This window comes from Pan paniscus, chromosome 9 (assembly GCF_029289425.2).
Source record: "Pan paniscus chromosome 9, NHGRI_mPanPan1-v2.0_pri, whole genome shotgun sequence".
In the NCBI taxonomy this organism is placed as follows: domain Eukaryota; kingdom Metazoa; phylum Chordata; class Mammalia; order Primates; family Hominidae; genus Pan; species Pan paniscus.
Window position 1 is genome coordinate 49695145 of NC_073258.2, and position 24274 is coordinate 49719418.

Sequence of the window (24274 nt, forward strand, 5' to 3'; positions counted from 1 at the left end):
CAGCCAATGTGCTAGTTCTCTTTAAACAACAACAAAAAAATCATTTTTCCACCATTGCTATCTTCTGAATAGTGTCTGAAGATCCTTAAGAATGCTGAATCTATGAAAGTAGCTCACCTTCTTTTAATTACTATATATTTCTTTCTTTCTTTCTTTTTTTTTGAAATGGAGTCTCGCTCTGTCGCCCGGGCTGGAGTGCAATGGTGCCATCTCGGCTCACTGCAACCTCTGCCTCCTGGGTTCAAGTGATTTTCCTGCCTTAGCCTCCCAAGTAGCTGGGATTACAGGTGCGTGTCACCCTGCCCAGCTAATTTTTGTATTTTTAGTAGAGATGGGGCTTTGCCATGTTGGCCAGGCTGGTCACAAACTCCTGACCTCAGGTGATCTGCCTGCCTCGGCCTTCCAAAGTGCTGGGATTACAGGGATGAGCCACCGTGCCCAGCCTATTTCTTTATTTTTTATTTGAGACAGATTCTCTCTGTTGCCCAGGCTGGAGTGCAGTGGCGTAATCTCAGCTCACTGCAACCTCCACCTCCCAGGTTCAAGTGATTCTCATGCCTCAGCCTCCTGAGTAGCTGGGATTACAGGTATGCGCCACCATGCCTGGCTAATTTTTGTATTTTTAGTAGAGCTGGGGTTTAGCCATGTTGGCCAGGCTGGTCTTGAACTGAGCTCAAGTGATCCACCTGCCTTGGCCTCCCAAGTGCTGGGATTACAGGCCTGAGCCACCGCACCCAGCCTTGAATCTTTTATATTTCAACACTTACAGGGGTTATTCTCACATCACCTTTGATGACTCTAGCACTATCTAAATTCAAAAGCTGTAAGACAAATGGAATATAGACCAATTCCTAACCCTATATCTGTGAAGGCTCCCCATATTCTTCCAGGTTAACTAATCAGCTACAATCCTAGGACTCCAACAGTACTAAATTTCCACCTTCGTTGTGGAAATTTTAGCATTAAAACTATGCTTAACACCTTTGAACATAATCGGGCTGTATCCACCTCTTCCCAATTAAACTGACAGCTCCTTGCAGGCAGAAACCATTTTATTTCCTGTTCATTCTTGTAAACACACTGGGTATAGTATCCGGTTCAAAGTAAGCACTCAAATGTGTGAAAGGAGAAATTCCTTAAGTTTCAACAGTTCCCATTTAACCAATTAGCTCTGATAAAATGAGTGCTATGCACAAAAACAGCACCCAAATTTAAGAGCAGCTATTATCTCCTATGATTATTTGATTGCCACAGGATTAATACGCCTTTTTCTTTTAAAGACAAGGTCTCGCTCTGTTGCCCAGGCTGGAGTGCAGTGGCATGACCACAGCTAACTGCAGCCTCGACCTCCCAGGCTCAAGCGATTCTCCTACCTCAGCAATCCCAGTAGATGGAACTACGGGTGTGCGCCACCACATCTGGCTAGTTTTTAACATTTTTTTGTAGAGAGAGGGTCTCACTATGTTGCAAGGGCTGGTCTGAAACTCCTGGGCTCAAACGATTCTCCCACCTCAGCCTCCCAAAGTGCTGGGATTATAGGCATGGAACTACTGCGCCTGGCCTATTTTCTTTTGAGTGTTTCAGATGGCATCATTTTACTGGTTTTCCTGTAATCTGTTAATTTAAAATGTGTGGCAGGTCATGGCAAAAACATAATGTGACTGCTTTTAAATGCTTAATCCTAATGTTCCAACAGAAACCAGCTACCATGATGAAAAAAAGCCCTATGGCCAGGCATGGTGGCTCATGCCTGTAATCCTAGCAACTGTGGGAGGCCGAGGCAGGCAGATCACTTGAGGTCAGGAGTTCGAGACCACCCTGGCCAACATGGTAAACTCCGTCTCTACCAAAAAATACAAAGCAATTAGCTGGGTGTGGTGGCGTGCACCTGTAATCCCAGCTACTCGGGAGGCTAAGGCACAACAATCGCTTGAACCTGGGAGTTGGAGGTTGCAGTGAGCTGAGATGGGGCCACTGCACTCCAGCCTGGGTGGCAGAGTGAGATCTTGTCTCCAAAAAAAAAAAAGGCAGCCCTATCACTAGTGAAACACTGGCTCCCTACAACCTGTCCCGACAACTTTAATTACCAGTTGTAATAGCATTTTACTAGAATGTTGCTAATCTTTCATTCTATTTCTATTCTAGAGAGGGTTAACAAAGAACCCCAATGGTGCCCAGAATACATTTTGATAAGGAAGCTGACAGCTATTTCTGAAAAGCAGTTTTATCAATCTGTATTACACTGGAGGCAACTGCTCCCAGATTGCCCCTTCCCTCTGTTGTTTGTGTGCCAATTCTGAACTTTTGCATCCTGTTTAGTGCTAAAGCATAAACACAAGTCAATATATGTAGATTACAGTTTACCCAAAAGTTTAGCAGGGACTCAAGATTCTAGAGAAATGTCATCCTTTGCTCTTCTTTAGCTCTCCAAATCCTTCTCTATTTTTCCAGGTCTACCTACACCATGAACCTCCCCTTCCCTGTTTATATACCAATTCAATAGCCAGAAGACTCCCGTAGAGTAGCACTGTTCAAACTGTGGCCCAAGAGGCTGGGGACAGCGACTCACCTGAGGTCAGGAGTTTGAGACCAGCCTGAACAACACGGTGAAACCCCGTCTCTACTTTAAAAAAAAAAAAAAAAAAAAATTAGCTGGGTGTAGTGGCACGCACCTGTAGTCCCAGCTACTCAGGAGGCTGAAGCAGGAGAATCACTTGAACCCAGGAGGCGGAGGCTACAGTGAGCTGGGATCGTGCCATTGTACTCCAGCCTGGGCGACAGAGCAAGACTCCATCTCAAAAAAAAAAAAGCGTGCACACACACAAGGTGTGGCCTAAGGACCAGGGGCAATCTTCAAACTTAACTCTTTGGAAATTTTTACAGAAATTAGACTGAGCAATTTTGTATTTGTTCAGTCTAATAATAATAAATGTAAAATACAAGCTCATACCTTTTTTTTTCCCCTACATCATTCTCATTGCATTTTACAAGGGAGTGGGGGTGGGGAGAGATATGGTCCCTTACCACAGCTTGAGAAGCACTACCAAGGTATAGCAACAACCCGCATGTATACCCGTGTGTATGTAATAAGCAGTCACAAACTTTCTCTGATATTGTGTCTGAAGAGAAACAACACTCTCCCTCTTCCACATATATTTCCAATATGCATGTTGTCATTATGATTAAAAGTAACCATTGTATTAAAAAAGCCATCTGGGTACACATCAGCTACCACATCATCCATTTACTCTTTGTATCATTAAATACATTCTCAAATTTGTACCTTACTTCCCCATTCAATGGAGAGTTATGTATATTTATCATCTCCATTCAAGAACCAGTGAATTCAGCAGTTCCCTGGAGAAGTATCTATAGTGTCCCTGTCATTCCTAAGAGGCAAGTCTATGGAAATTCCTATTTCCTGGGGCAGTACTGCCAGCCCTGACCTGGGAACAGGATAGAAGAAAGGCAAATCAGGGCCTGCAAGAATGTGAAGAGGAAGGAGATCAGAAAGTGGCAAGTGTTTTAGGGGAAAGGGATGAAACCTACCCCCTCTCTTTTTATGTTTCTACTACTGGCAGCAGAAGCAGTAATAATAATACCTGAGGAGGTAGTTGCTCTCATTGTTGCTTCTGCTGCCATTATTAAGAATGAGCAACTATGAAAATTCAGGACAAGAGGTTACTTCGTCTACCTTGATTTCTGCTGAAACATACTATGAGAAAATACAATAGGGATACAATTGGGAAGAGACACACAAGGGAACAAAAAAGAGCTGTTATTTTCAAAGTATGTGTTTGTTCAAAATTCTTGAACACTCTCTTCTCTTTCTCCTTTTTCACCTCTCAAAATTTCCCCACCCTAGGCCTATCTCAGGGGCAGCACAAATGTTCTATTCCAAATTTTTCCCATCCTCTGGCCCCAAGTGACTAAACCATGGGGTGGGTCTTAACCCAATGGCAAGCTGATCCATTGGCTGGCCAGAAACTTAAGACCCTTGACCTATGCTTAAAACAAAAACGGGCCTGGCCAATCAAGCTCCTTTATAGCTGCACTGAGCAATACGATGATAGCCACTAGCCACAAGTGGCTATTTAAACTTAATTTAAAAAACTAAGTTCTTCAGTTGCACTTGCCACATGTGGCTAGTGGCTACTGTATGAGACAGAGACAGAACGTTTTATAGTTGTTGTTGTTTTTGTAAAGACAGGGGTCTTGCTATGAAACCCAAGCTGGTCTCGAACTCCTGGCCTCAAGGGATCCTTCCATCTCAGCCTGCCAAATGCTGGGATTATAGGCACGAGCCACTGCTCCCAGCTGCGATACAGAATATTTTCATCATCACAGAATGTTTTATTTGACAGCACTGCTTTACAGAATCTGGAACTGGTTAACAGCAACAGGCAGTTAGTAGTGAAGTCAGAAGTGGAAAAGTTGCAACTAGAGATAGCATGGGTTAAATGGAGAAGCTCAAAGTGCTGTGGTCAAAAGACAATGGGTCATGCTACAACAAAGACCTTGAAAACATTATGCTAAGTAAAAGAAACCAGTCACAAAAGGCCACATAGTATATGTTACCATTTATATGAAATGCCCAGAACAGGCAAATCTACAGACAGAAAGTAGGTTGGTGGTTGCTTAGGAATGGGGATGGGAGGAAGAGGGGAATGGTTGCTAATGGGTACAGGGTTTCTTTTAAGGGTGATGAAATGTTCTGCAATTAAATAGTGGAAATGGTTACACAACTCTGGAATATACTAAAAATCACTGAATTGCTCACTTTAAAGGGTAAACTTTATAGTATGTGAATTATGTCTCAATGTGAAGGGGAGGGAGAAGGGACCCGAAGAAAAGTCATGTTGCAACCAAAGTTATAAGGTAGTTAAGAGTAGAAAGGAGGTACATGTAGAGTGAGCAGTTATATATCCTGGAGTCAGAAAGATACACTTTCTAGGTCTTCTAGCTGCAGAGCTCCTGATTAGATTACAGTTCAGTCCACCTGTGTCCTTATAAGAAAGCCCTTTCATATATGCTAGCTTGAGTGGACATCTGTTCCTTGCAGCCAAACAAGACCTTCAAACGGGACCTGTTTAAAAATAATTCCTGAAACCTTTCATTATTTTTTCACTCCCCCTTTCTCATTACCTGTTGACTTCCCTTTAATTATACAAAAAGAAAAAATTCAGATACTTACCAATCCCTCCACCTCCCCAGCAGGCAAAAATACTTGTTGCATTCCAAACTTCTGCTACCACCCACCCTTATACAAGGTCCCTCTGGCTCACATACAGTGCTGTGGAAAAACTGGAACAGAAGTGCGTGAGAATAAAAAGGGCCCAGAAACACTGGCCTGAGTTACTTACCAGCTGCTCCCTAGTGAGAACAAGACAGAATAATACATTTATGCTGTGAGAAAGTTAATTTTCATTTGGATAAAGGTCAATCTTCCTATCATGTGGGGTGTTAGGTACTAGAAAAGGCTATCTCTAAGGACAATAAAGACAATAATAATTTAAAGTCACCATCCAACAATAGAATAGCTAACAATATGCTTTTAAAGGTTTTCAGCCTTCTTCCCTGAGGTATGGAGATAAGATCCGGAGATCTTATCCCTGCAATCATCTTTAATATCATTCATTCAACTGTAATTCCCAAGCTTTTGCTATGGTGCCAGATACTACACACTATAGGGCTCTGTAAGACTGAGCAATATGTGCCCTTGAGGCAATGTCACTGAAAAAGTAGAAGGGCACAACTATAATCCTCTACAAATCCTATAAAGGAATGTTTAAAAGTTCTATGAAAGAAGTGGCTAATATGATTTTACTTTATTTGGAGGAGGGGGAGGTGTGTGTGCAGAGATTTCAGCTGCATAGAGTAGGCAACTAGAAAAAGTGCTACGTGGCACGGAGGAAAGAGGCCTAAGGGTGATGAAGAAATGGTACGGACTGAGGAGAGATGGGAAAAGTGGGATAACATCAGAAGGGAGAAAAAGGACTTGAGAAAGTTGTGGGCAGAGTACAGAAACAGAGAAGAGATCATACTAGAAAGTTGACTAAGAATAAAGAGGTAGGTCAGAGAGACCCAGTGAAGGGCTTTCCATGTTATAGACAGGTTTGGAGTTTATTCCAAGATTTTAGATTAAGTGAATGATCAGATCTGTCCTTTTAAAAGATACCTAAAAATAATCTGGAGGATGAAATAAGGCAGGGAACATGGAGATCAGAAGGCTCTTGCATAAACTAGTACCTAAGATTAGCACCCAGTCTCAGCCAATACTGAGGAATTTTGGGCCAGGATACACTAGGATCTGGAGTTCACTTGAACTCCAAGGAGGAGAGGAAGAGAAAGAAACTAACAACTCTTGGGTTCTAGTGAAGACAATATGGGAATTACTTTTTGTGGGGAAGTCTCTAGATGAAAGTAATCAATGAGCAGTATTTAGAATAAAGTCTTAGACCTCAGAAGACATTGGGGGGAACAGAGATCTGAGAAGCAGAGAAGCACATCAGTGTCCCCTTAAGCAATGGGAGAATGAAAAGAAAAAAGTCTGGGACACAACTCATGAAAATATCCATATCTTAGGATGCAGGCAAAGTAGCACCAGTGGAAGCTTAAGAGTGATCAATGAAGAATCAAGAACATTGGCTAACCGTTCACTGACACTAGAGGCAGCCTGGTCTAGTGAGCAAAAATAAAAAGACCCTTACCTTTAAACTTGTACTTCAGGCCCAACACTGATTACTATTTGTCCTCAATCTCTCTCTCAACTGGGTTTCTCATGTTTAAAATCGGGGCAATAGCCTACGCCCAGGCACCCTTGCAAAGTTTTGGTGAAGATGGGTGACTAAAACAGATGCAAACGTACTTGGAAAAAATGTTGACAATCCATTCCCCGACTGACTCTGAGAATGACCTGTGTTAAGTCCACTAGCTCTCGAACTTTAGTGTGCACAAAAAAACATGCTGGACACTTGTTTCTAGAGTCTTGGGGGTCCTATTCTAGAATAAAAACATCTGAATTTTTAAGTTCCAGGTGACTTTCATGCAGTGGTCCATGGTCCAGATTTAATGGGATACTGAATGAGTCCAATCTCTTAAAAGATTAGAAAGCAGGCTGAGAAGAATGCTGTGTCAATGTTGGGTTGAACACCAGGCAGTGGCAAAGCACAGGAAGTGTTACAATGAAAGACAATTTGAGCAACAGCCTTGTTTCTAAGGATCATAAATCCTGGGACATGGAAATATCCTTATTATGTATTAAATCTTTATGATGATATTCACTGTAATTTCACCTGTTACTGCTAAAATAAAATTTTAGTAGTAAAGAACTCTCATAAAAAGACATTTAAATTACCGTAATTTTGGAGACTACAGAGGAGGCATAAGATCCATTTCAAAAGAGTAAGACAGGCCAGGTGCCGGGGCAGCAGGATAGCTTGAGCCCAGGAGTTCAAGACCAGCCTGGGCAACACAGGGAGACCTCATATCTACAAAAAGTTTAAAAATTAGCCAGGTGGTGGTGCATGCCTGTGGTCCCAGCTACTTGGGAAGCGGAGGCGAGAGGACTGCTTGAGCCCAGGAGGTTGAGGCTACAGTGAACTGTGACTGTGCCACTGCACTCCAGCCTGGGCAACAAAGCAAGACCCTGTTTCAAAAACAAAGAGAGAAAGAGCTAACTTTGAGCCCTGCCCCCCAACTATTCCACAAAGAACTGTTTGGTATCTACTATTATCCACACCTGTTACATCTAATCCCAGGGTAGACTGATTTGCACATGGAGGCCTAACCTCAAAGACTTGCATTAACACCTGTTATCTAGAGAATATTCTACCATTTAATATTCTTGGCTTTGAATAACCTACAGCTCATTTGCTGGAGGTTCCAAAATACTCTGAAGCCTGGTTACAGTGACTGAAATCAGGTGTTGGAAATGTGTCCTTCTCTACAAAGTCCAGAATTCAGGTTCCTAGCAGCTACAACTCAGGGTTAGGTTAGCATTTTGGCTGTGTACGACAGCAGTTCTTGGACAGTACTGCAAGCTAACAAGGTTTCTCACTCTCACAATTTATTTGGGCAAATTGCCAATCAAGTTTGATCCAGTTTTGCTTTTTTTGGAGGGTAAAGGACAATTTGATGTTCCTAAAATCACGTGCTGAGCTGTATTTTCAATTAGACTCGGCGGGGGTGGGGGGAATCAAGGTCCAGGATTGCACTTTGTATGTTAATACAGAATGTTGTAGATGATACTAAACACACTGACTGTAGCTACCAGTCTTCTCTGTGATATGAGACTAAGAATCCAGTAATTTAAAATAATAAAATACTTCCTTCCCAAAAGATTATTTGAAATTGCATGTCCAACCCAAAGCGACAATGCTACAGTTTAAAAAAAAAAAATACCTTGTAATCTATCATATAGGAAAACACTACAGCTTAAAGGAATTGGAGCTGGCACACTTGAGCTGATGCTGCTGGTCATATATCAAGTGCACCTTTATGTAAATAACTTAAAGCCTTGAGCAAATAAGCAGTAATGAGACAGACTACAATTGAAAATAATAGCATGAGAGAATTCAGGTTGTTTTGGCTTCTTTTCCCATTTTTTTCTTCCCCTTCTTAAAAAAAGGAACCAATTTCATCAAATAAAGAAAACAGCCCAGTTCCTCTGCTTATGATAAAAATTAGACAACAAAAATACTTACACGGGACTGGAATTCAAAGAGCAATGATCCACCATCATTTCTGGAAGGAAATCCAACTTAAACGCAGCCATCACCTCACTCTCCCCTTCAGAAGCCAATGATATTAACTTGCTGCACTTGTCTGATCCACAAATACACACAGCTTTAGCTTCCTGGGCCCCACAAAAAACACAAAGTGGAAACAGGAGCTCAGGGAAACCAGCAATAAGTGCCACAGAAAGAGGCAGGACTGGGGAAGGGGTAGGGAAAGGGAGTATTGGATTAAAATGGGGATGTGACCATGTGAAGGGAGGCTCAGCCCAGCACACAATGAAAGTGCTGATGCGCCAGGCTTGTTTTGTGCAATTTTCCCTGGCGAAGCAGTACTAAGTGCACTGTCAGATAAACAGAGTGTCAGATCCATGAAGATAGCAGTGGCTAACAGAGCAGAAGAAACACAAACTTGTTTCACATCCTCCAAACTCCTCCCTGCAAACCAGTTTTTAAGGTCCCCCAAAGCCTGAAACTACCTGAAGCAAGAAAAGGCTCACCGAAGAAATGGGTTGTTAGCCTTGCTTTTAAACTTACGTTTCCATGTGCCAAAGACAGCAATGAGCACAGTGCTTAGGTCCAAACTAACCTCAGAACAGTCACATAAAGAGGAATGATAAGACCATCAGAAGCAGGCCAGAGGCAAACTGGTTGAATAAACTGGCCACCAGAAACTTACCACTCACATACAACTGCCTACAGTTGATCAGCCTTGCTTTTTTTTCTTGATATTTTCAAAAGAGCATCAATTTCTCAACTGACCTTGCTTTCTTGATGTGCTATCTAATGGTTAGAGCAAGGTGTGCTATCTAATGGTTCCTCATCTGGGTGAAAGACTTCAAAAATCCTTTGTTCAGTAACACTCATTAGATGGCACAGGGAAATTTTCTTTACTAACTCTGAAGCTTAATTTGCCAGAACATAAAAATGGAATAGTAATATTCTGCTTCTTACTAGCATACTAGGAAATAATGTATTTTCAGTTCTCTGTTGTCCTTTCTAAAGAAACAAAGAACAAAAGCCACTTTAGTAGTGATAATGAAAAAGAACTAGGGCCTACCAGGGACAACACTCAAACATGTAAGGGAAAAACCAAGAAATGAAGTCTCTTCATTCTCTTTTTCCTCCTTTAAACTGTTGCTAAAACCAAGACTAGTGAGTGCACACATAAAAATTCTATTATGGGTGAGCAGTAGAGATGGATATACTTAGCAGTCAAGGCAGATGTGTGCTCCCGTTCTCAATTTAGCTCCACATCCCCCCAAACAACAAATGGCGGCATTTCAATATTTAGGCAGTGACTCTAAAATGTTATCTCTGAAGGCTCCCAAATTTCACAGGCTTTCTTTCCATTTTTATCATTAGAGTTGCCTTACCTCAAAGATTTCACTTCACCCAAGCTCAGTTCACAACACAGGGAACTTTGAAAAAAAGAAGTTATGTTCAGCCTGCAAAGAAGTAAAACGAATGAACTACTAAACACACAGAGTTAATGTTAAAAAAAAAAGAAAGGCAACACACAATGGCATAGGCCTAGAAGTTCTAATCTGTGTAACAATGGCTAACATCTGTCTGCACCTCACCCAGGAAGGTGAAAACTGTCTCTTCTGTCCATGTCCAGACGTCATCATCCAAAATCTAGAACTGTATCGTAACAGCAGCTTACTGCTTTTTCTATTTTTGCCAGAGACTCGCTCATCTGATTTACTACTATAGAGGCAGAAGTGGCAGGAGCTCTCTTCCACCCTATTAAAGCAGCAAAAACAAACTGCAAGTGAGAGGAGACTGTGCAACTGACACACAGTACACAGTTTACCAAGCTCATGCCTGTCAGGCAGAAGATGGTAACCCTAGCTGGGGCTGGTTAGATTACTGGCTATGTTTGTCCTAGTTTCTCCTACATACATTGGAACTGATGGCATGCCTCTTCCTATAGAAAGCTGCCTAGACCAAAGAATAACTGAGTCGACAACCAAATTAGATCTTTTAGTGCAAGAATTCCTCTAAAAAGACATTCCAGGCTTTAAAAAGGCTGAGCAACAACAGCTCATGGTGGCTCACGCCTGTAATCAATCCCAACACTTTCGGGAGGCCAAGGCGGGCGGATCACCTGAGGTCAGAAGTTGAAGGCCAGCCTGGCTAAGATAGTGAAACCCCATCTCTACTAAAAAATATCAAAAAAAAAAAAAAATTAGCTGGGCGAGGTGGCACACGCCTGTAACCCCAGCTACTCGGGAGGCTAAGGCAGGAGAATAGCTTGAACCCAGGAGGCAGAGGCTGTGGTGAGCTGAGATCACGCCACTGCACTCCAGCCTGGGGGACAGTAAGACTCCGTCTCCCCCACCAAAAAAAAAAAAAAAAAAAATCCTTTAAAAAGGATTCAATAAATTTCAAGGAACTTACCTAAATTTCAAGGTTATTGTGTTTTTAATATTTCCTAAAAACATATGAAATCTAATTGTATCTCTAGTTCAAATCAGAATCACATCTATAACAAAAGACTACTTAAATGGAGACATTACTGAGTTGCCAGGCACTGTCCAATGTATGAAAAGATGTGCTCTCCTTAAAATAGTTTCCACCAAGCCAAGGGCTGGGAAATATGATTTAGAGTAATGTCTTAAAATCATTTTTTCCCAGTCATAGAACTTTTGTTCAAAAGAAGTCTCCAGAGGCCCAATTTATAAAGCAGTTGAAAATAGAAAGCAGGGCCCATAAATTCTCTGTGCTTATACTGCTATTAAAGTCCATTTTATGATTTATAAAGCAACAACGCTTTAAAAACCTACAAGATGGAAATGTTATTACATGAAAGAGGGCACTTCTTTTTAGGCAGGTCACCAGAGTTATCTCAGTATAATTAAATTCAACATACTTTGGGAAAAGAGAGCACAGAAATTAATCACAAGTCAATTTTAGAAAGAGGTTATGAAGTTAAGTGATAAAAACAATTATGGGAATACAAAAATGAAAATATTAAGGGAAATTTAAAAGTAGAATTAAAAGAAAGTTATTCACAAAAAACTGCCCGTGTGTGCGTGAGTGTGTGCGTGTGTGTGTGTGTGTGTGTGTTTAATGTCTTAATTAGTCCGGACACGGTGGCTCAAGCCTGTAATCCCAGCACTTTGGGAGGCCGATGCAGGTGGATCATGAGGTCAGGAGATCGAGACCATCCTGGCTAACACGGTGAAACCCCATCCCTACTAAAAATACAAAAAATTAGCTGGGCGTGGTGGCACATGCCTGTAATCCCAGCTACTCGGGAGGCTGAGGCAGGAGAATCACTTGAACCCGGGAGGCGGAGGTTGCAGTGAACTGAGATTGCGCCACTGCACTCCAGCCTGGACGACAGAGTGAGACTCTGTCTCAAAAAAAAATCAGAGAGACATTCCAGGCTTTTCCCACAAAGGAAGCATTAGAAATACAGAGGTGACAGGAGGGGTTATAACCAAGGGTCTGCTGCAAAAGAAGGCCTTAACTTTCCCTCAGCCTCTTTTTATCACCTGTTCCTTTCACTCTGAATGTACTTTCATGGTTTCCTCTTCTCTCCCTGGTTGTCCGTCTGTCTCAGTATTCTCTGCCTTGAATATTCTCTACTTTTTAAAAGAGCAACAATTCAAAGCCTGATTAAGTGAAGGTAGGAGTAGTCAGCCTGCTGTAACATTAAGAACCCAAATCATTAAAAGTGATCAATATAGGTAAGAAAAACACTCAAAAGAACAGCATTCATTGCATTTAGGATATAGGAATAGTATAAACTTAACAGGAAGATGTAAAACTGGATTAGAAAAGAGAAAGGCTAGCAATCACAGTATGTTTTGCCAAAAGGATGAAAAAGCAAACAAAAGCACAGTTAAGCAAAAAAGCCTAGTTGGCATATGCAAATGTCTACCTTGATAGATATAACCAGGGAATTCTACAACAGGTGAACAGATTTTACACTTCCACCCCAATAATCTAAGTATGTTTGAAAGGGCAATAAAGTAAAGTCTAGTTATATAAGCACAGAGGAGATTAGAAGCTACTACTGAAAAGGGAATCAATGTCATTAAAAATCACCATCAATCTATACGAGGGAATTCAAATTGCAAAAATCTAGGGAATGGTCATAACCTCAGATTGCTGCTAAGTGGACTGGGTATTTTACCCCCAAGTTTCTGGCAGTGAGATGATATAAGAGAGAAAAAAAGTAAGCAATTGATACTTGAAAATAACCAACTACAGTAACTTAAATTTTTGCACAGTACCTTTTTGGACCTAAATTTCATTTCTAAAATCGAGTATTTCTAATATAACTACTGGGTCTCCTGAGCTCCCAACCAAGTACCTTGCTTGCATAGGTAAAATATGGTGACACAAACTGGTAATTATCTCTGTGGCATTTCACTTTGTGGAAGATTTCTGTTATTGTTACAAAATGTGACAGTTAAGAATAATTTACGGGGCAAGAACACAGGCTCATGCCTATATTCCCAACACTTTGGGAGGCCAAGGTGGGCAGACTGCTCAAGCCCAGGAGTTTGAGACTAGTCTGACCAACAAAGAGAGACCTATCTCTACAAAAAAATAGAAAACATTAGCTGAGTGTGGTGATGCATACTGTAGTCTCAGCTACTCAGGAGGCTGAGGTAGGAGGAGTGACTGGGCCCAGGAGGTCGAGGCTGCAGTGAACCAAGATTGAGCCACTGCACTCTAGCCTGGGCAACAGAATAAGACCCTGTCTCAAAACAAACAAACAAACAAACAAAAAACAAAACAAAATAAGTTTTCCATAAGAATCTAGACAATGTAAAAATTTCTGAATGGTGGGGGAGGGGGGTTAAAGAAGAAATAGAAATATTGTAAAAAGAATTTTTCTGGCTGGGCACAGTGGGAAACGCCTGTAATCCCAGCACTTTGGGAGGCCAAGGCAGGAGCATCATTTGAGCTCAGGCAAGACTAGCCTGGGCAACATGGCGCCATCTCTACAAAAAAATACAAAAAATAGTGAGGCATGATGGTGCCCACCTGTAGTCCCAGCTACTTGTGAGGCTGAAGTGGGAGGATCACCTGACCCCAGGAAGGTCAACGCTACAGTGATACTTGATCGCACCACTACACTCCAGCATGGGCAACAGAGTGAGACCCTGCCTTACAAAACAAAATAAATAAAACATAAAAAAATCTCCATTTCAGGCTGGGCGCGGTGGCTCACCGCCTGTAATCCCAGCACTTTGGAAGGCCGAGGTGGGCAGATCACCTAAGGTCAGGAGTTCTAGACCAGTTTGATCAACATGGTGAAACCCTATCTCTACTAAAAATACAAAAATTAGCCGGATGTGGTGGCAGATGCCTGTAGTCCCAGCTACTTGGGAGGCTGAGACAGGAGAATCGCTTGAACCCAGGAGGCGGAGGTTGCAGTAAGCCGACACCATGCCATTGCACTCCAGCCTGGGCGATAGAGTGAGACTCTGTCACCAAAAAAAAAAAAAAAAAAAAATTTCCATTTCAAATCTAAAATCACTGTACCAAAAAAGCACTACATTTAATAATTTGTTGTGTACAAGTTGCCTTGCCTGTAAAATTACCACATACAGTATACTGAAAGGATATGACAAAAACATCACCATTTTGAAAACTAAAAAGTTTTCCATTTCCTCCCCCATCCTTAATCACAGAAAGACTCTGTACTCAGCTCTGTACTACTGCTGTGTACTCAGCAATAGTATAGCCTCAGAGCCTTCCTTGGAGTATCTGTCAGTAACACTGACCCAACAGTCCTGTCAAATTGTGACCACCCTTCCAATCAAGTCATACTTTCAGATCCCACACTAGTTCTGGAACTTAAGTGCATTTCTTAGTTGGTAACAATATACTGTAAGTTTACACTTTATTTAAGCTCCAGTGCTGATTTAAAAATCAGTGTGTTAGGCCAGGCACGGTGGCTCATGCCTGGAATCCCAACACTTTAGGAGGCCAAGATGGGCAGATCACGAGGTCAGGAGATCGAGACCACCCTGGTTAACACGGTGAAATCCCCTCTCTACTAAAAAAAATACAAAAAATACAAAAAAATTAGCCGGCCATGGTGGCAGGCAGCTGTAGTCCCAGCTACTCAGGAGACTGAGGCAGGAGAATGGCGTGAACCTGGGAGGCAGAGCTTGCAGTGCGCCGAGATCGTGCCACTGTACTCCAGCCTGGCTGACAGAGTGAGACTCTGTCTCCAAAAAAAAAAAAAAAATCAGTATGTTAGCCGGGCACAGTGGCTCCTATCTGTAATCCCAGTACTTCAGGAGGCCGAGGCTGGCAGATCACCTGAGGTCAGGAGTTCGAGACCTGTCTCTACCAAAAATACAAAAATACAAAAATTAGCCAGGCACAGTAGCAGGCACCTGTAATCCCAGCTACTCAGGAGGCTGAGGCACGAGAATCGCCTGAACCCAGGAGGCAGAGGCTGCAGTGAGCTGAGATCGTGCCACTGCACTCCAGCCTGGGTGACAAGAGTGAAACTCTGTCTCCAAAAAAAAAAAAAAAAAAAAAAAGTATGTTGAACAAATTCTGGTTCAAGGAAGGTATTAGTATGTGCATGGAATCTACTAAGTTCCGTCCTCATCTCTGTTCCAGTGGTGTCCAATCTTTAGGCTTCCTTGTGCCACACTGGAAGAGGAATTGTCTTAGGCCACAAATAAAATATACTAATGATAGCCGATGAGTTAAAAAAAAAAAAAATTTGCAGGCTGGGCGCGGTGGCTCACACCTGTAATCCCAGCACTTTGGGAGGCCGAGGCGGGAGGATCACAAGGTCAAGAGATAGAGACCTTCCTGGCTAACACGATGAAACCCCGTCTCTACTAAAAATACAAAACATTAGCCAGGCGTGGTGGCGCAGGCCTGTTAATCCCAGCTACTCGGGAGGCTGAGCCAGGAGAATTGCTTGAACCTGGGAGGCGGAGGGGTTGCAGTGAGCCAAGATCGCGCCACTGTTCTCCAGCCTGGGTGACAGAGCGAGACTCCGGCTCAAAAAAAGAAAAGAAAATCTCATGTTTTAAGAAAGTTGATAAATTTGTGTTAGGCTATATCCAAAGCTGTCCTGGGTTACATGCAGCCCACAGGCTGCGGGTTGGACAAGTCTGGTGTAGAGTATTCCTCCCAGCTCCCTCCAACATACACACGCTCACCCCAACAGCTGTAAGAACTAGGAAGCAGCTAGTTTTAGTGGGAGATAAGCCTGCCTTGGAAAATAGCTAAGGAGAAAGAGTTGGAAAAGAGGGCAAGAAAATATTTCTAGCTTCCCAGGGACACACATTTTGCAAATGTTATCCCATAATGTACAAAAGAAGCCATCACCTTTCTGAAAGCAACTTTTTCATATCTGCATAGCAGGCCTCATGCAAGAAGGTTAAAAAGATAGCCATGGAGCACACCCATTCAGTAGTTAGCCCATACCTGTAGCTTTACACTTCCCTCTCTGGACTATGTCTTCACTCTAAAAAACCAAGGAAAGAAAAATAAGTGGGCCATGCCTAGACGTCTCTCATGACTCCAGGTATATCACCTCTTTCCAAAGAAAAGCCCCTCTGTCACCATGGCAGAAGATAAAAATACAGAAGTACTCCTCCTGCGCCCTTTTTACTCAATGCCTTAAAGATAAGTTGCATTTAATATCTCAAGGCTAATTTTAAAACACCATCAACTTAAACGATGGGGGAAGTAAAATACTAAAAGGTTTAAAAGAGTCTTGCCCTAAAATGTCGTAACAAATAGCAAAACAATGACTAAAATTTATGAGGTTGAATTTCAGTACATCTAGGTCACCAAAACAATCATTTTTAACATCTGCTTTTGGATTGGAGACTAAGAAAAGCTAATGGCTGTATAATTCTTTTAGCAATTAAGGATCGTGTTATTCATGTGGAGAGACCACACTATTTCCCCAAAGCAACCTTCCTAAATACATAGGTGCCGGGCATGAAACTCTACAAAAGCAACCAAGTTCCTGCCACTGTAAATGCATCTTGGTGGCCCTAGGGTGGCGGTGAACCACTGAAACCAAAAAAAAAATCAGAAGATGGGGAAGTTAATTGATGGTAAAAGCAAACAGAGGAACCACAAAACCAATTTGTTTTATTTTTAAGCATATCGAACAATCTTGCAAGTAAAGACTGATTCTATAAAACTGCCCAAATTCCTACAAACTTCCAAATACAACTCCTGCCAGCTGTATTTCTGTCTGGCTTTCACTACAGACAATAAACTATTCAAATTCACCAAGGACAATGTCTAAACTGGAAAGTGCAAGAATTCTGAAAGACAAAGCCAGACCCAGAACTAACTAGTAAGACACTGCCTATTCTCCCTGAAGACAGAGAGATAACTGGCATAAAATAGGTGCTCAAGTATTAACTTTTCATGCAGACTTAATTAGTTTCCAATTTTGCTAATAAAGTAGTGATAGTTCCAGTAATTTTAAGGGCAAAGTTTAAACTAATTAAAAAAAACCAGAACTTCCTAAAAGCATTTACTTGCACCTGCCTCTACCATCAAAAGTTACCAAGAAGAAAGGAACTTCCATTTACTAAGTTCACAAACTTCATTCAATCCTTTATCATTATGACCATTTAAGGTGAGGACTACCCTAAGGATTCAGATGCTAAGGAAGATAACCTGCCCGTGGCTTCTTGGTAGGTCTGTCTCTCTAGAGAAATGTGACCATAATTTAGGAGATATCAACTTTTACTGAGATAGTGTGTCCTGAGAAGGCTCTGTAGTGATGATCACAGATGGTAGACGGCAAGTTAAATTTCTACCTGTTAAGAGTTCTTCTGGAAGATGTAAAAGTCAAAGAAAAGGCCAGGGAACCACATTTCCCTCCAAATTTTATGTGGAACACAGTTTGAAAAACAGTGTTATTATGTGATTGGTTTTCATAGGCATCACTTCCACCCTCTGAGACCAGACTCAGACTGCAAGCTAGTCAGGGAATCTCCAAGATAAAGAGAGCAAAAGGGAGATCTGGAGTTGTTAAGAAAGACCAATACACAAAAGGGTAAGGGACAGGTATCTTAAGTCCTGGAGAACATAGCAGCCCTCAGGGGGCTAGGAACATTTTAACTGCCAGGCCAAGAGAAAGAAAAAAAAATGAATTTCTTTAAAAAAAAACCCAAAAAAACAAAAAAACAAAAAACCTCCACATAAACAGGGTATCATCCTACTCCTAAGCCACCAAGACTTTTTAAAGGAAACCTCACACACACACAAATAAATAAACAACACTGTAATCTTCCACACAGGATTCTGTCACCTGGAGAAGGGCAAATGAATAGTCCAATATACAAAAAAGGCTGTTTTGAGACGGAGTTTCGCTCTTGTTGCCCAGGGTGGAGTGCAATGACGCGATCTCGGCTTACTGCAACCTCTGCCTCCCAGGTTTAAGCAATTCTTCGCCTCAGCCTCCTGAGTAGCTGGGATTACAGGCATGCGCCACCATGCCCAGCTAATTTTGTGTTTTTAGTAGAGATGGGGTTTCACCATGTTGGTCAGGCTAGTCTCGAACTCCTGACCTCAGGGGATCCGCCCACCTCGGCCTCCCAATGTGCTGGGATTATAGGGGGTGAGCCACCACGCCCGGCCTCAAAAAAGTTATATTTTTTTAAAGCTTTGTCTTCCCAGTTTTGCTTTTCCTATGTTATTTTATTGCCTATTCTGTGAGAAAACTGAAACGCTTTGGTGAGAGAGAAAAGCTGAATGGAAACTAAAAGCTTTGACTGTTTTACATCTTTCCTTTCATTTCTGTGGGGAACCAAAGGGCACATGCTCCGTGAGAAAGCCTGAACTGTTTGTACTGTATTTCCTTGGAGCTCCACGGATGTCTGTTTCTATTAACATTATCTCTACCTTTCTCTATCACAATGCAAGAACCAGGAAGTACACAGGTGGTTCTAAAGAGGAGTAAAAAAGCTAAGAGGGGGGCTGGGTGTGACGGTACACACCTGTAGTCCTAGCAACTTGGAAGGCTAAGGCAGGAGCACTGCTTGAGCCCGGAAGTTTGAGGCTGTAGTGAGCTATGCTGGCACCACTGCACTCCAGCTTAGGGCACACAGTGAGACCTTGTCTCCCCACCCCACTCCAAAATAAGGCTAAAGGGAAAAAGGAGCAAAAAAAATGTAGGGAACAGCCAGGAGTGGTTCATGCCTGTAATCCCAGCACTTTGGGAGGCCGAGGCAGGTGGATCACTTAAGGCCAGGAGTTCCAGACCAGCCTGGCCAATGTGAGGAAACACCGTCTCTACTAAAAATACAAACATTAGGCTGGAGGCAGTGGCTCACGCCTGTAATCCTAGCACTTTGGGAGGCCGAGGTGGGCGGGTCACTTGAGGTCAGGAATTCGAGACCAGTCTGGCTAACATGGTGAAACCCTATCTCTACTAAAAACACAAAAATTAGCTGGGTGTGGTGTCTCAAAAAAAAAAAAAAATGGCCGGACATGGTGGCGTGCACCTGTAATCCCAGCTACTTGGGAGGCTAAGGCATAAGAATCACTTGAACTCGGGAAGCGGAGGTTGCAGTGAGCCGAGATCCCACCACTGCATTCCAGCCTGGGCAACAGGGTGAGATACTGTCTCAAAAAAGAAAAAAAAAAAGTAAGGAAGTAGGGAGAGTGGTGAGAGCAAGATGAAGGGCAAGCTAGCTGAGAGTTCCAATATTATCTACCTGCGATAAATGTTTAAAGACATTTAAAATACAACCTCATAAGAAGTTTTTTAACTTCACTGACAGAAAAGGCTCTCAGATCCTCTAAAAGCCTTTCTTAGAATAGGCAAGGTAATAAGCTCTTTATTCTTAGTGTTTTCTACTGGCCTATACAGCTTGTATGCTGAATAAATGACAAAATATTGTCTTTCCCAGGATGACTGGCACTGACTCAGTCACCATCAGCAGCTCTTACATAGCACGTGCTAGATCACAAAGTCCAGAGACAAGGGCCTGTGGCACGATGATGTTCAATAACACATCAGTCCTAAACCCATGAACTTGGCCTCATTAGTAAGACTCACTGTTTTTTGTTTTTTGTTTTTGAGGGTCTCGTTCTGTTGCCCAGGCTGGAATGCAGCGGTGTCATCTCGGCTCACTGCAACCTCCGCCTCCTGGGCTCAAGCAATCCTCCCACCACGGCTTCCCAAGTAGCTTGAACTACAGGTGTGCACCACCACGCCCGGCTAATTTTTGTATTTTTTGTAGAGAAGGGGTTTTGCCATGTTGCCCAGGCTGGTCTTGAACTCCTGGGCTCAAGCGATCCACCCCCTCTTGGCCTCACAAAGTGCTGGGATTACAGGTGCAAGCCCCCGCATCTGGCCAACTCACTCTTAACTAACAACTGTTAGTAAGCAACCTTAAAATTCCTTGAAAAACTTCCTTGATATAAGACAGGGAGCTAATAAAGAATTTAGCCAGGAAGAAAAAGAATTTAGCTGGGTACAGTGGCTCATACCTATAATCCCAACACTCTGGGAAGCTCAAGTGAGAGGACTGCATGAGCCCACAAGTTTGAGACCAGCCTGGGCAACATCATGAAACCCTGTTGCTACCTAAAAAGAAAAAAAAAATTAGATGGGTGTGGTGACATGTGTCTGTAGTTCCAGCTACTTGGAAGGCTGAGGTGGGAGGATTGCTTGAGCCCAGAGGTGGAGGCTGCAGTGAGCTGTGATGGCACCACTGCACTCCAGCCTAGGCAACAGAGCAAGATCGTCTCAAAAACCAAAACAAAAAAATAATCTAACAACTATCCAGATTAGAGGTTTTTAAACAATCTTAAAAGCAGAACTGTTTTTCTCCTAAACATGAAAGTCAGGCTGTTCAGGTCAAAGATAGAGGAGGGAGAGGCAGGCCCCAACTGTCAGTCTCTCTTGGCCCTCAGGATAACCTCTTGGGAAATATGAGGTAATCTCTTGGGAAATATGAGAACTAGATGAAATAATTCAAACAATAGATAATTCACCAATATTATATCTGGCTTTGACATAAATGGTTTTTTGAACAATAAATTTTTCTATCTTTAGAATCAATGTATTTAACATACCATCAGTAGTAATAAATGTGCATCTTCAAATTGATGGAATATGGCATTTAAAGTTTGTAAACCCTTATCACCTAAAAGTAAAGAGAAATGTCTAGACATTTGTAAAGTGGCAATAAGTACGAGCTAACATTTTTTGAGCATTTACCATACACTATGACCTGTTTTGGGTGCTTTACATTTAATCCTCATACGTACGCTATCTCCATTTTGCAGATGAGAAAAGATACAAAGAGATGAAATGACTCCCTCAAGATCACAGAGATCCGGGCTAAGAAGGCTGCTTCAGGTTAAAAATTGTCTCCAAGGAAGCTCATGCACATAACCCACAGAAAGGTCTGTTTAAATGCTAAGGGCCATAAAGTTGAGTCTGACTTTTTTTTTGAGACAGAGTCTCTCTCTGTTTTCCAGGCTGAAGTGAAGTGGCATGATCTTGACTCACTGCAACCTCTGCCTCCCGGGTTCAAGTGTTTCTTGTGCCTCAGCCTCCCAAGCAGCTAGGACTACAGGCACAAGCCATCATGCCCAGCTAATGTTTTGTATTTTCAGCAGAAACAGGGTTTCCCCATGTTGCCAAAGCTGGTCTTGAACTCCTGTGTTTAGGCAATCCACCCTCCTTGGCCTCCCAGAGTACGCTAGGATTACAGGAGTGAGCCACTGTGCCCGGTTTTTTGTTTTGTTTTGTTTTGAGATGGATTCCCGCTCTGTTGCCCAGGCTGGAGTGCAGTGGCATGATCTCTGCTTACTGCAACCTCCGCCTCCCAGGTTCAAACGATTCTCCTGCCTCAACCTCCTGAGTAGCTGGGACTACAGGCACTGGCCACCAAGCCTGGCTAATTTTTTTGTATTTTTAGTAGAGACAGGTTTTCACTGTATTAGCCAGGATAGTCCTGATCTCCTGACCTCATGATCCACCCGCCTTGGCCTCCCAAAGTGCTGGAATTACAGGCATGAGCCACCGTGCCCAGAATTTTTTTTTTTTTTTTTTTTTTTTAGAGATGAGGGATCACTCTGCCCGGCTAATTTTTTTGTATTTTTAGTAGAGACAGAGTCTGGCCATGTTAGCCAGGGTGGTCTCGAACTCCTGACCTCAAATGATCTGCCCGCCTCAGCCTCCCAAAGTGTTGGGATTACAGATGTGAGCCTCCGCACCCTGCCCAAACTTTTAACTGGAAAAGAGAAAAAAGACAAATAATAGAAATAACTTGGGGAAAGTATATTCTCTTTAAAGTATTACTTTTTAGTCAGCTTGCAATGCCCTTTACTTCTTTCTTCCTGTTACATGCCTAGCTCAATAAGTAAGTTAGGCCCCCTGCTTTGGAAAACTCCATGTTCACCTACTCTCATGCTCCAGAGAGCCAAGTAAACAGATACAAGGATCAAGCAGGAAGCAGACCTCTCAGGAGCTGGAGGCCTGTAAGCCCAACAATGCTTTAGGCTAAACAGACTAAACTTTATGCTAAACCGTGTGAAAATGGACAAGTGAGATTTCCTGAAAACAAAATCCACAGCTTTCATCAGATTCTATAAGGGGTTCACAACCATTCTTAGAATGGTCCCCTCTTGGACTTCCAATCCCTAGAGGATGGGACTAGATTAATCCAGACTAACACTAGGTCATCTAAAACTATAATTGTATTTTCTCTAAACAAATTTTTAAACAGCTATCTAGTTTAGTCCACATCACATACAATTCACCTCATTTAAAATGTTGTTAGTGATTTTAATCTCATTTCAAAATGTTGTTAGTGAACTATGTTTCAACTAACTTTCTCATTTATATTCATATCCACAGAACACCTGAATAAAAGTAACACATATCAGACCTTCAATTGTTGAACTTAATTCCCCAGTTTATCTGGTGTAATTTGTAAAGTTTCTATGAACTTTCCTGAATTGAGACATACTTGCACTTCCTAGTTTTTTTGGGGTTTTCCCCCTGAAATTGCAGGTACTGTAAAAGCAACATGTGGGCAGCACCCCCTTTTTTTTTTTTTTTTTGAGACAGAGTCTCGCTCTGTCACCCAGGCTGGAGTGCAGTGGCGTGATCTCAGCTCACTGCAAGCTCCGCCTCTCGGGTTCATGCCATTCTCCTGCCTCAGCCTTCCGAGTAGCTGGGACTACAGGCACCTGCCACCACGCCTAATTTTTTGTATTTTTAGTAGAGATGGGGTTTCACCATGTTAGCCAGGATGGTCTCGATCTCCTGACCTCGTGATCCGCCCACCTCGGCCTCCCAAAGTGCTGGGATTACAGGCGTGAGCCACTGCGCCTGGTCACCCTCTTTTTTTTTTTTTAAACAAAATATTTCATAAGTATTCCTTCCTGTTTTAATTTTTCCATTTCCCCAACTTTAATTAATTATACTTACAACCATATTTTGGTTTATCTTCTACCAGGATTTCTTCCATGCATACAATAAAATGTACAAACACTCAAATACACAAAATTTTCCTTTCCCCCCCCCACCCCCAGATGGAGTCTTGTTCTGCTGTCCAGGCTGGAGTGCAGTGGCATGATCTCAGCTCACTGCAGCCTCTGCCTCCCGGGTTCAAGCAATTCTCCTGCCTCAGCCTCCCAAGTAGCTGGGACTACAGGCGTGCACCACCACACCCAGCTAATTTTTGTATTTTTTAGTACAGACAGGGTTTCGACATGTTGGCCAGGCTGGAACTCCTGACCTCAAGTGATGGGCTCACCTTGGCCTCCCAAAGTGCTGGGATTACAGGCATGAGCCACCACGCCTGGCCTCAAATACACAGAATTTTCAAATTCAATATTATACTAAGTATAATACTGCACAACCTACTTTTTTGCACCTAACAATGATAAACATTTTCTCGTAAGCAGCCATTATTAAAGGATCAGAGCCACAAATGGCCTAAAGCTTGACTCTGCCAATAGCATCCTTGCATATTCACAACCAATAAATAGAACAACTACCTCCCTAATCTAGCTCACCTCCCATTTAGTTATATGATCTTTCCATGAGTATATAAGCACCTAAACCAGAGGTCGTCTCACCTGAGAGACACCCTATTTTAGAGGCACTCAGATGAGGCAAACAGAGCATGCAAAAAACATTTTTAAAAATCTCTTTTTGGCCAGGCATGATGGCTCATGCCTGTAATCCCAGCACTTTGGGAGGCCAAGGCAGGAACATCTCTAGCACCCAGGAGTTTGAGACCAGCCTCGGCAACATAGCAAGACCCTATCTCTACAAAAAAAAAAAAAAAAAAAAAATCAGACAGGCATGGCAGCGCACGCCTGTAGCCCTAATTTGGATGCTGAGGTAGGAAGATTGCTTGAGTCCAGAAATTTGAGGCTGCAGTGAGCCATGATCGTGCCACTGCACTCCAGTCTGGGTGACAGAGCAAGCTCTTGTTTCAAAAAATAAAATAATTTAAAAAATCTCTTTTCCTATTTCCTCCCCAAATGCCCACACACTGGGTGTAACTCTCAAATCCCCCGTATTTCCTCTCTGCTCC

The 24274-nt window shown here is 42.5% G+C and overlaps 1 protein-coding gene across 23 annotated transcripts in view; it reads right to left on the reverse strand.

The window, feature by feature from the left end:
* Nucleotides 1–24274, reverse strand: part of CELF1 (CUGBP Elav-like family member 1) — a 99408-nt gene that overhangs the window by 24804 nt on the left and 50330 nt on the right. For 11 of the 23 annotated variants that reach the window (XM_034932588.3, XM_063608482.1, XM_063608481.1 and 8 more), the window contains exon 2: nucleotides 8706–8857. The exons of 1 other annotated variant lie outside the window; for it this stretch is intronic. In XM_034932588.3, coding sequence (XP_034788479.1) covers nucleotides 8706–8776 — 71 coding nt within the window. In that variant the 5' untranslated portion in view covers nucleotides 8777–8857. Of the gene's footprint in view, nucleotides 1–3602; nucleotides 3741–8705; nucleotides 8858–10111; nucleotides 10188–16160; nucleotides 16201–24274 lie in introns of those variants that run through there. 11 more of the 23 variants (XM_057299327.2, XM_057299326.2, XM_057299325.2 and 8 more) reach the window with 6 other exon arrangements.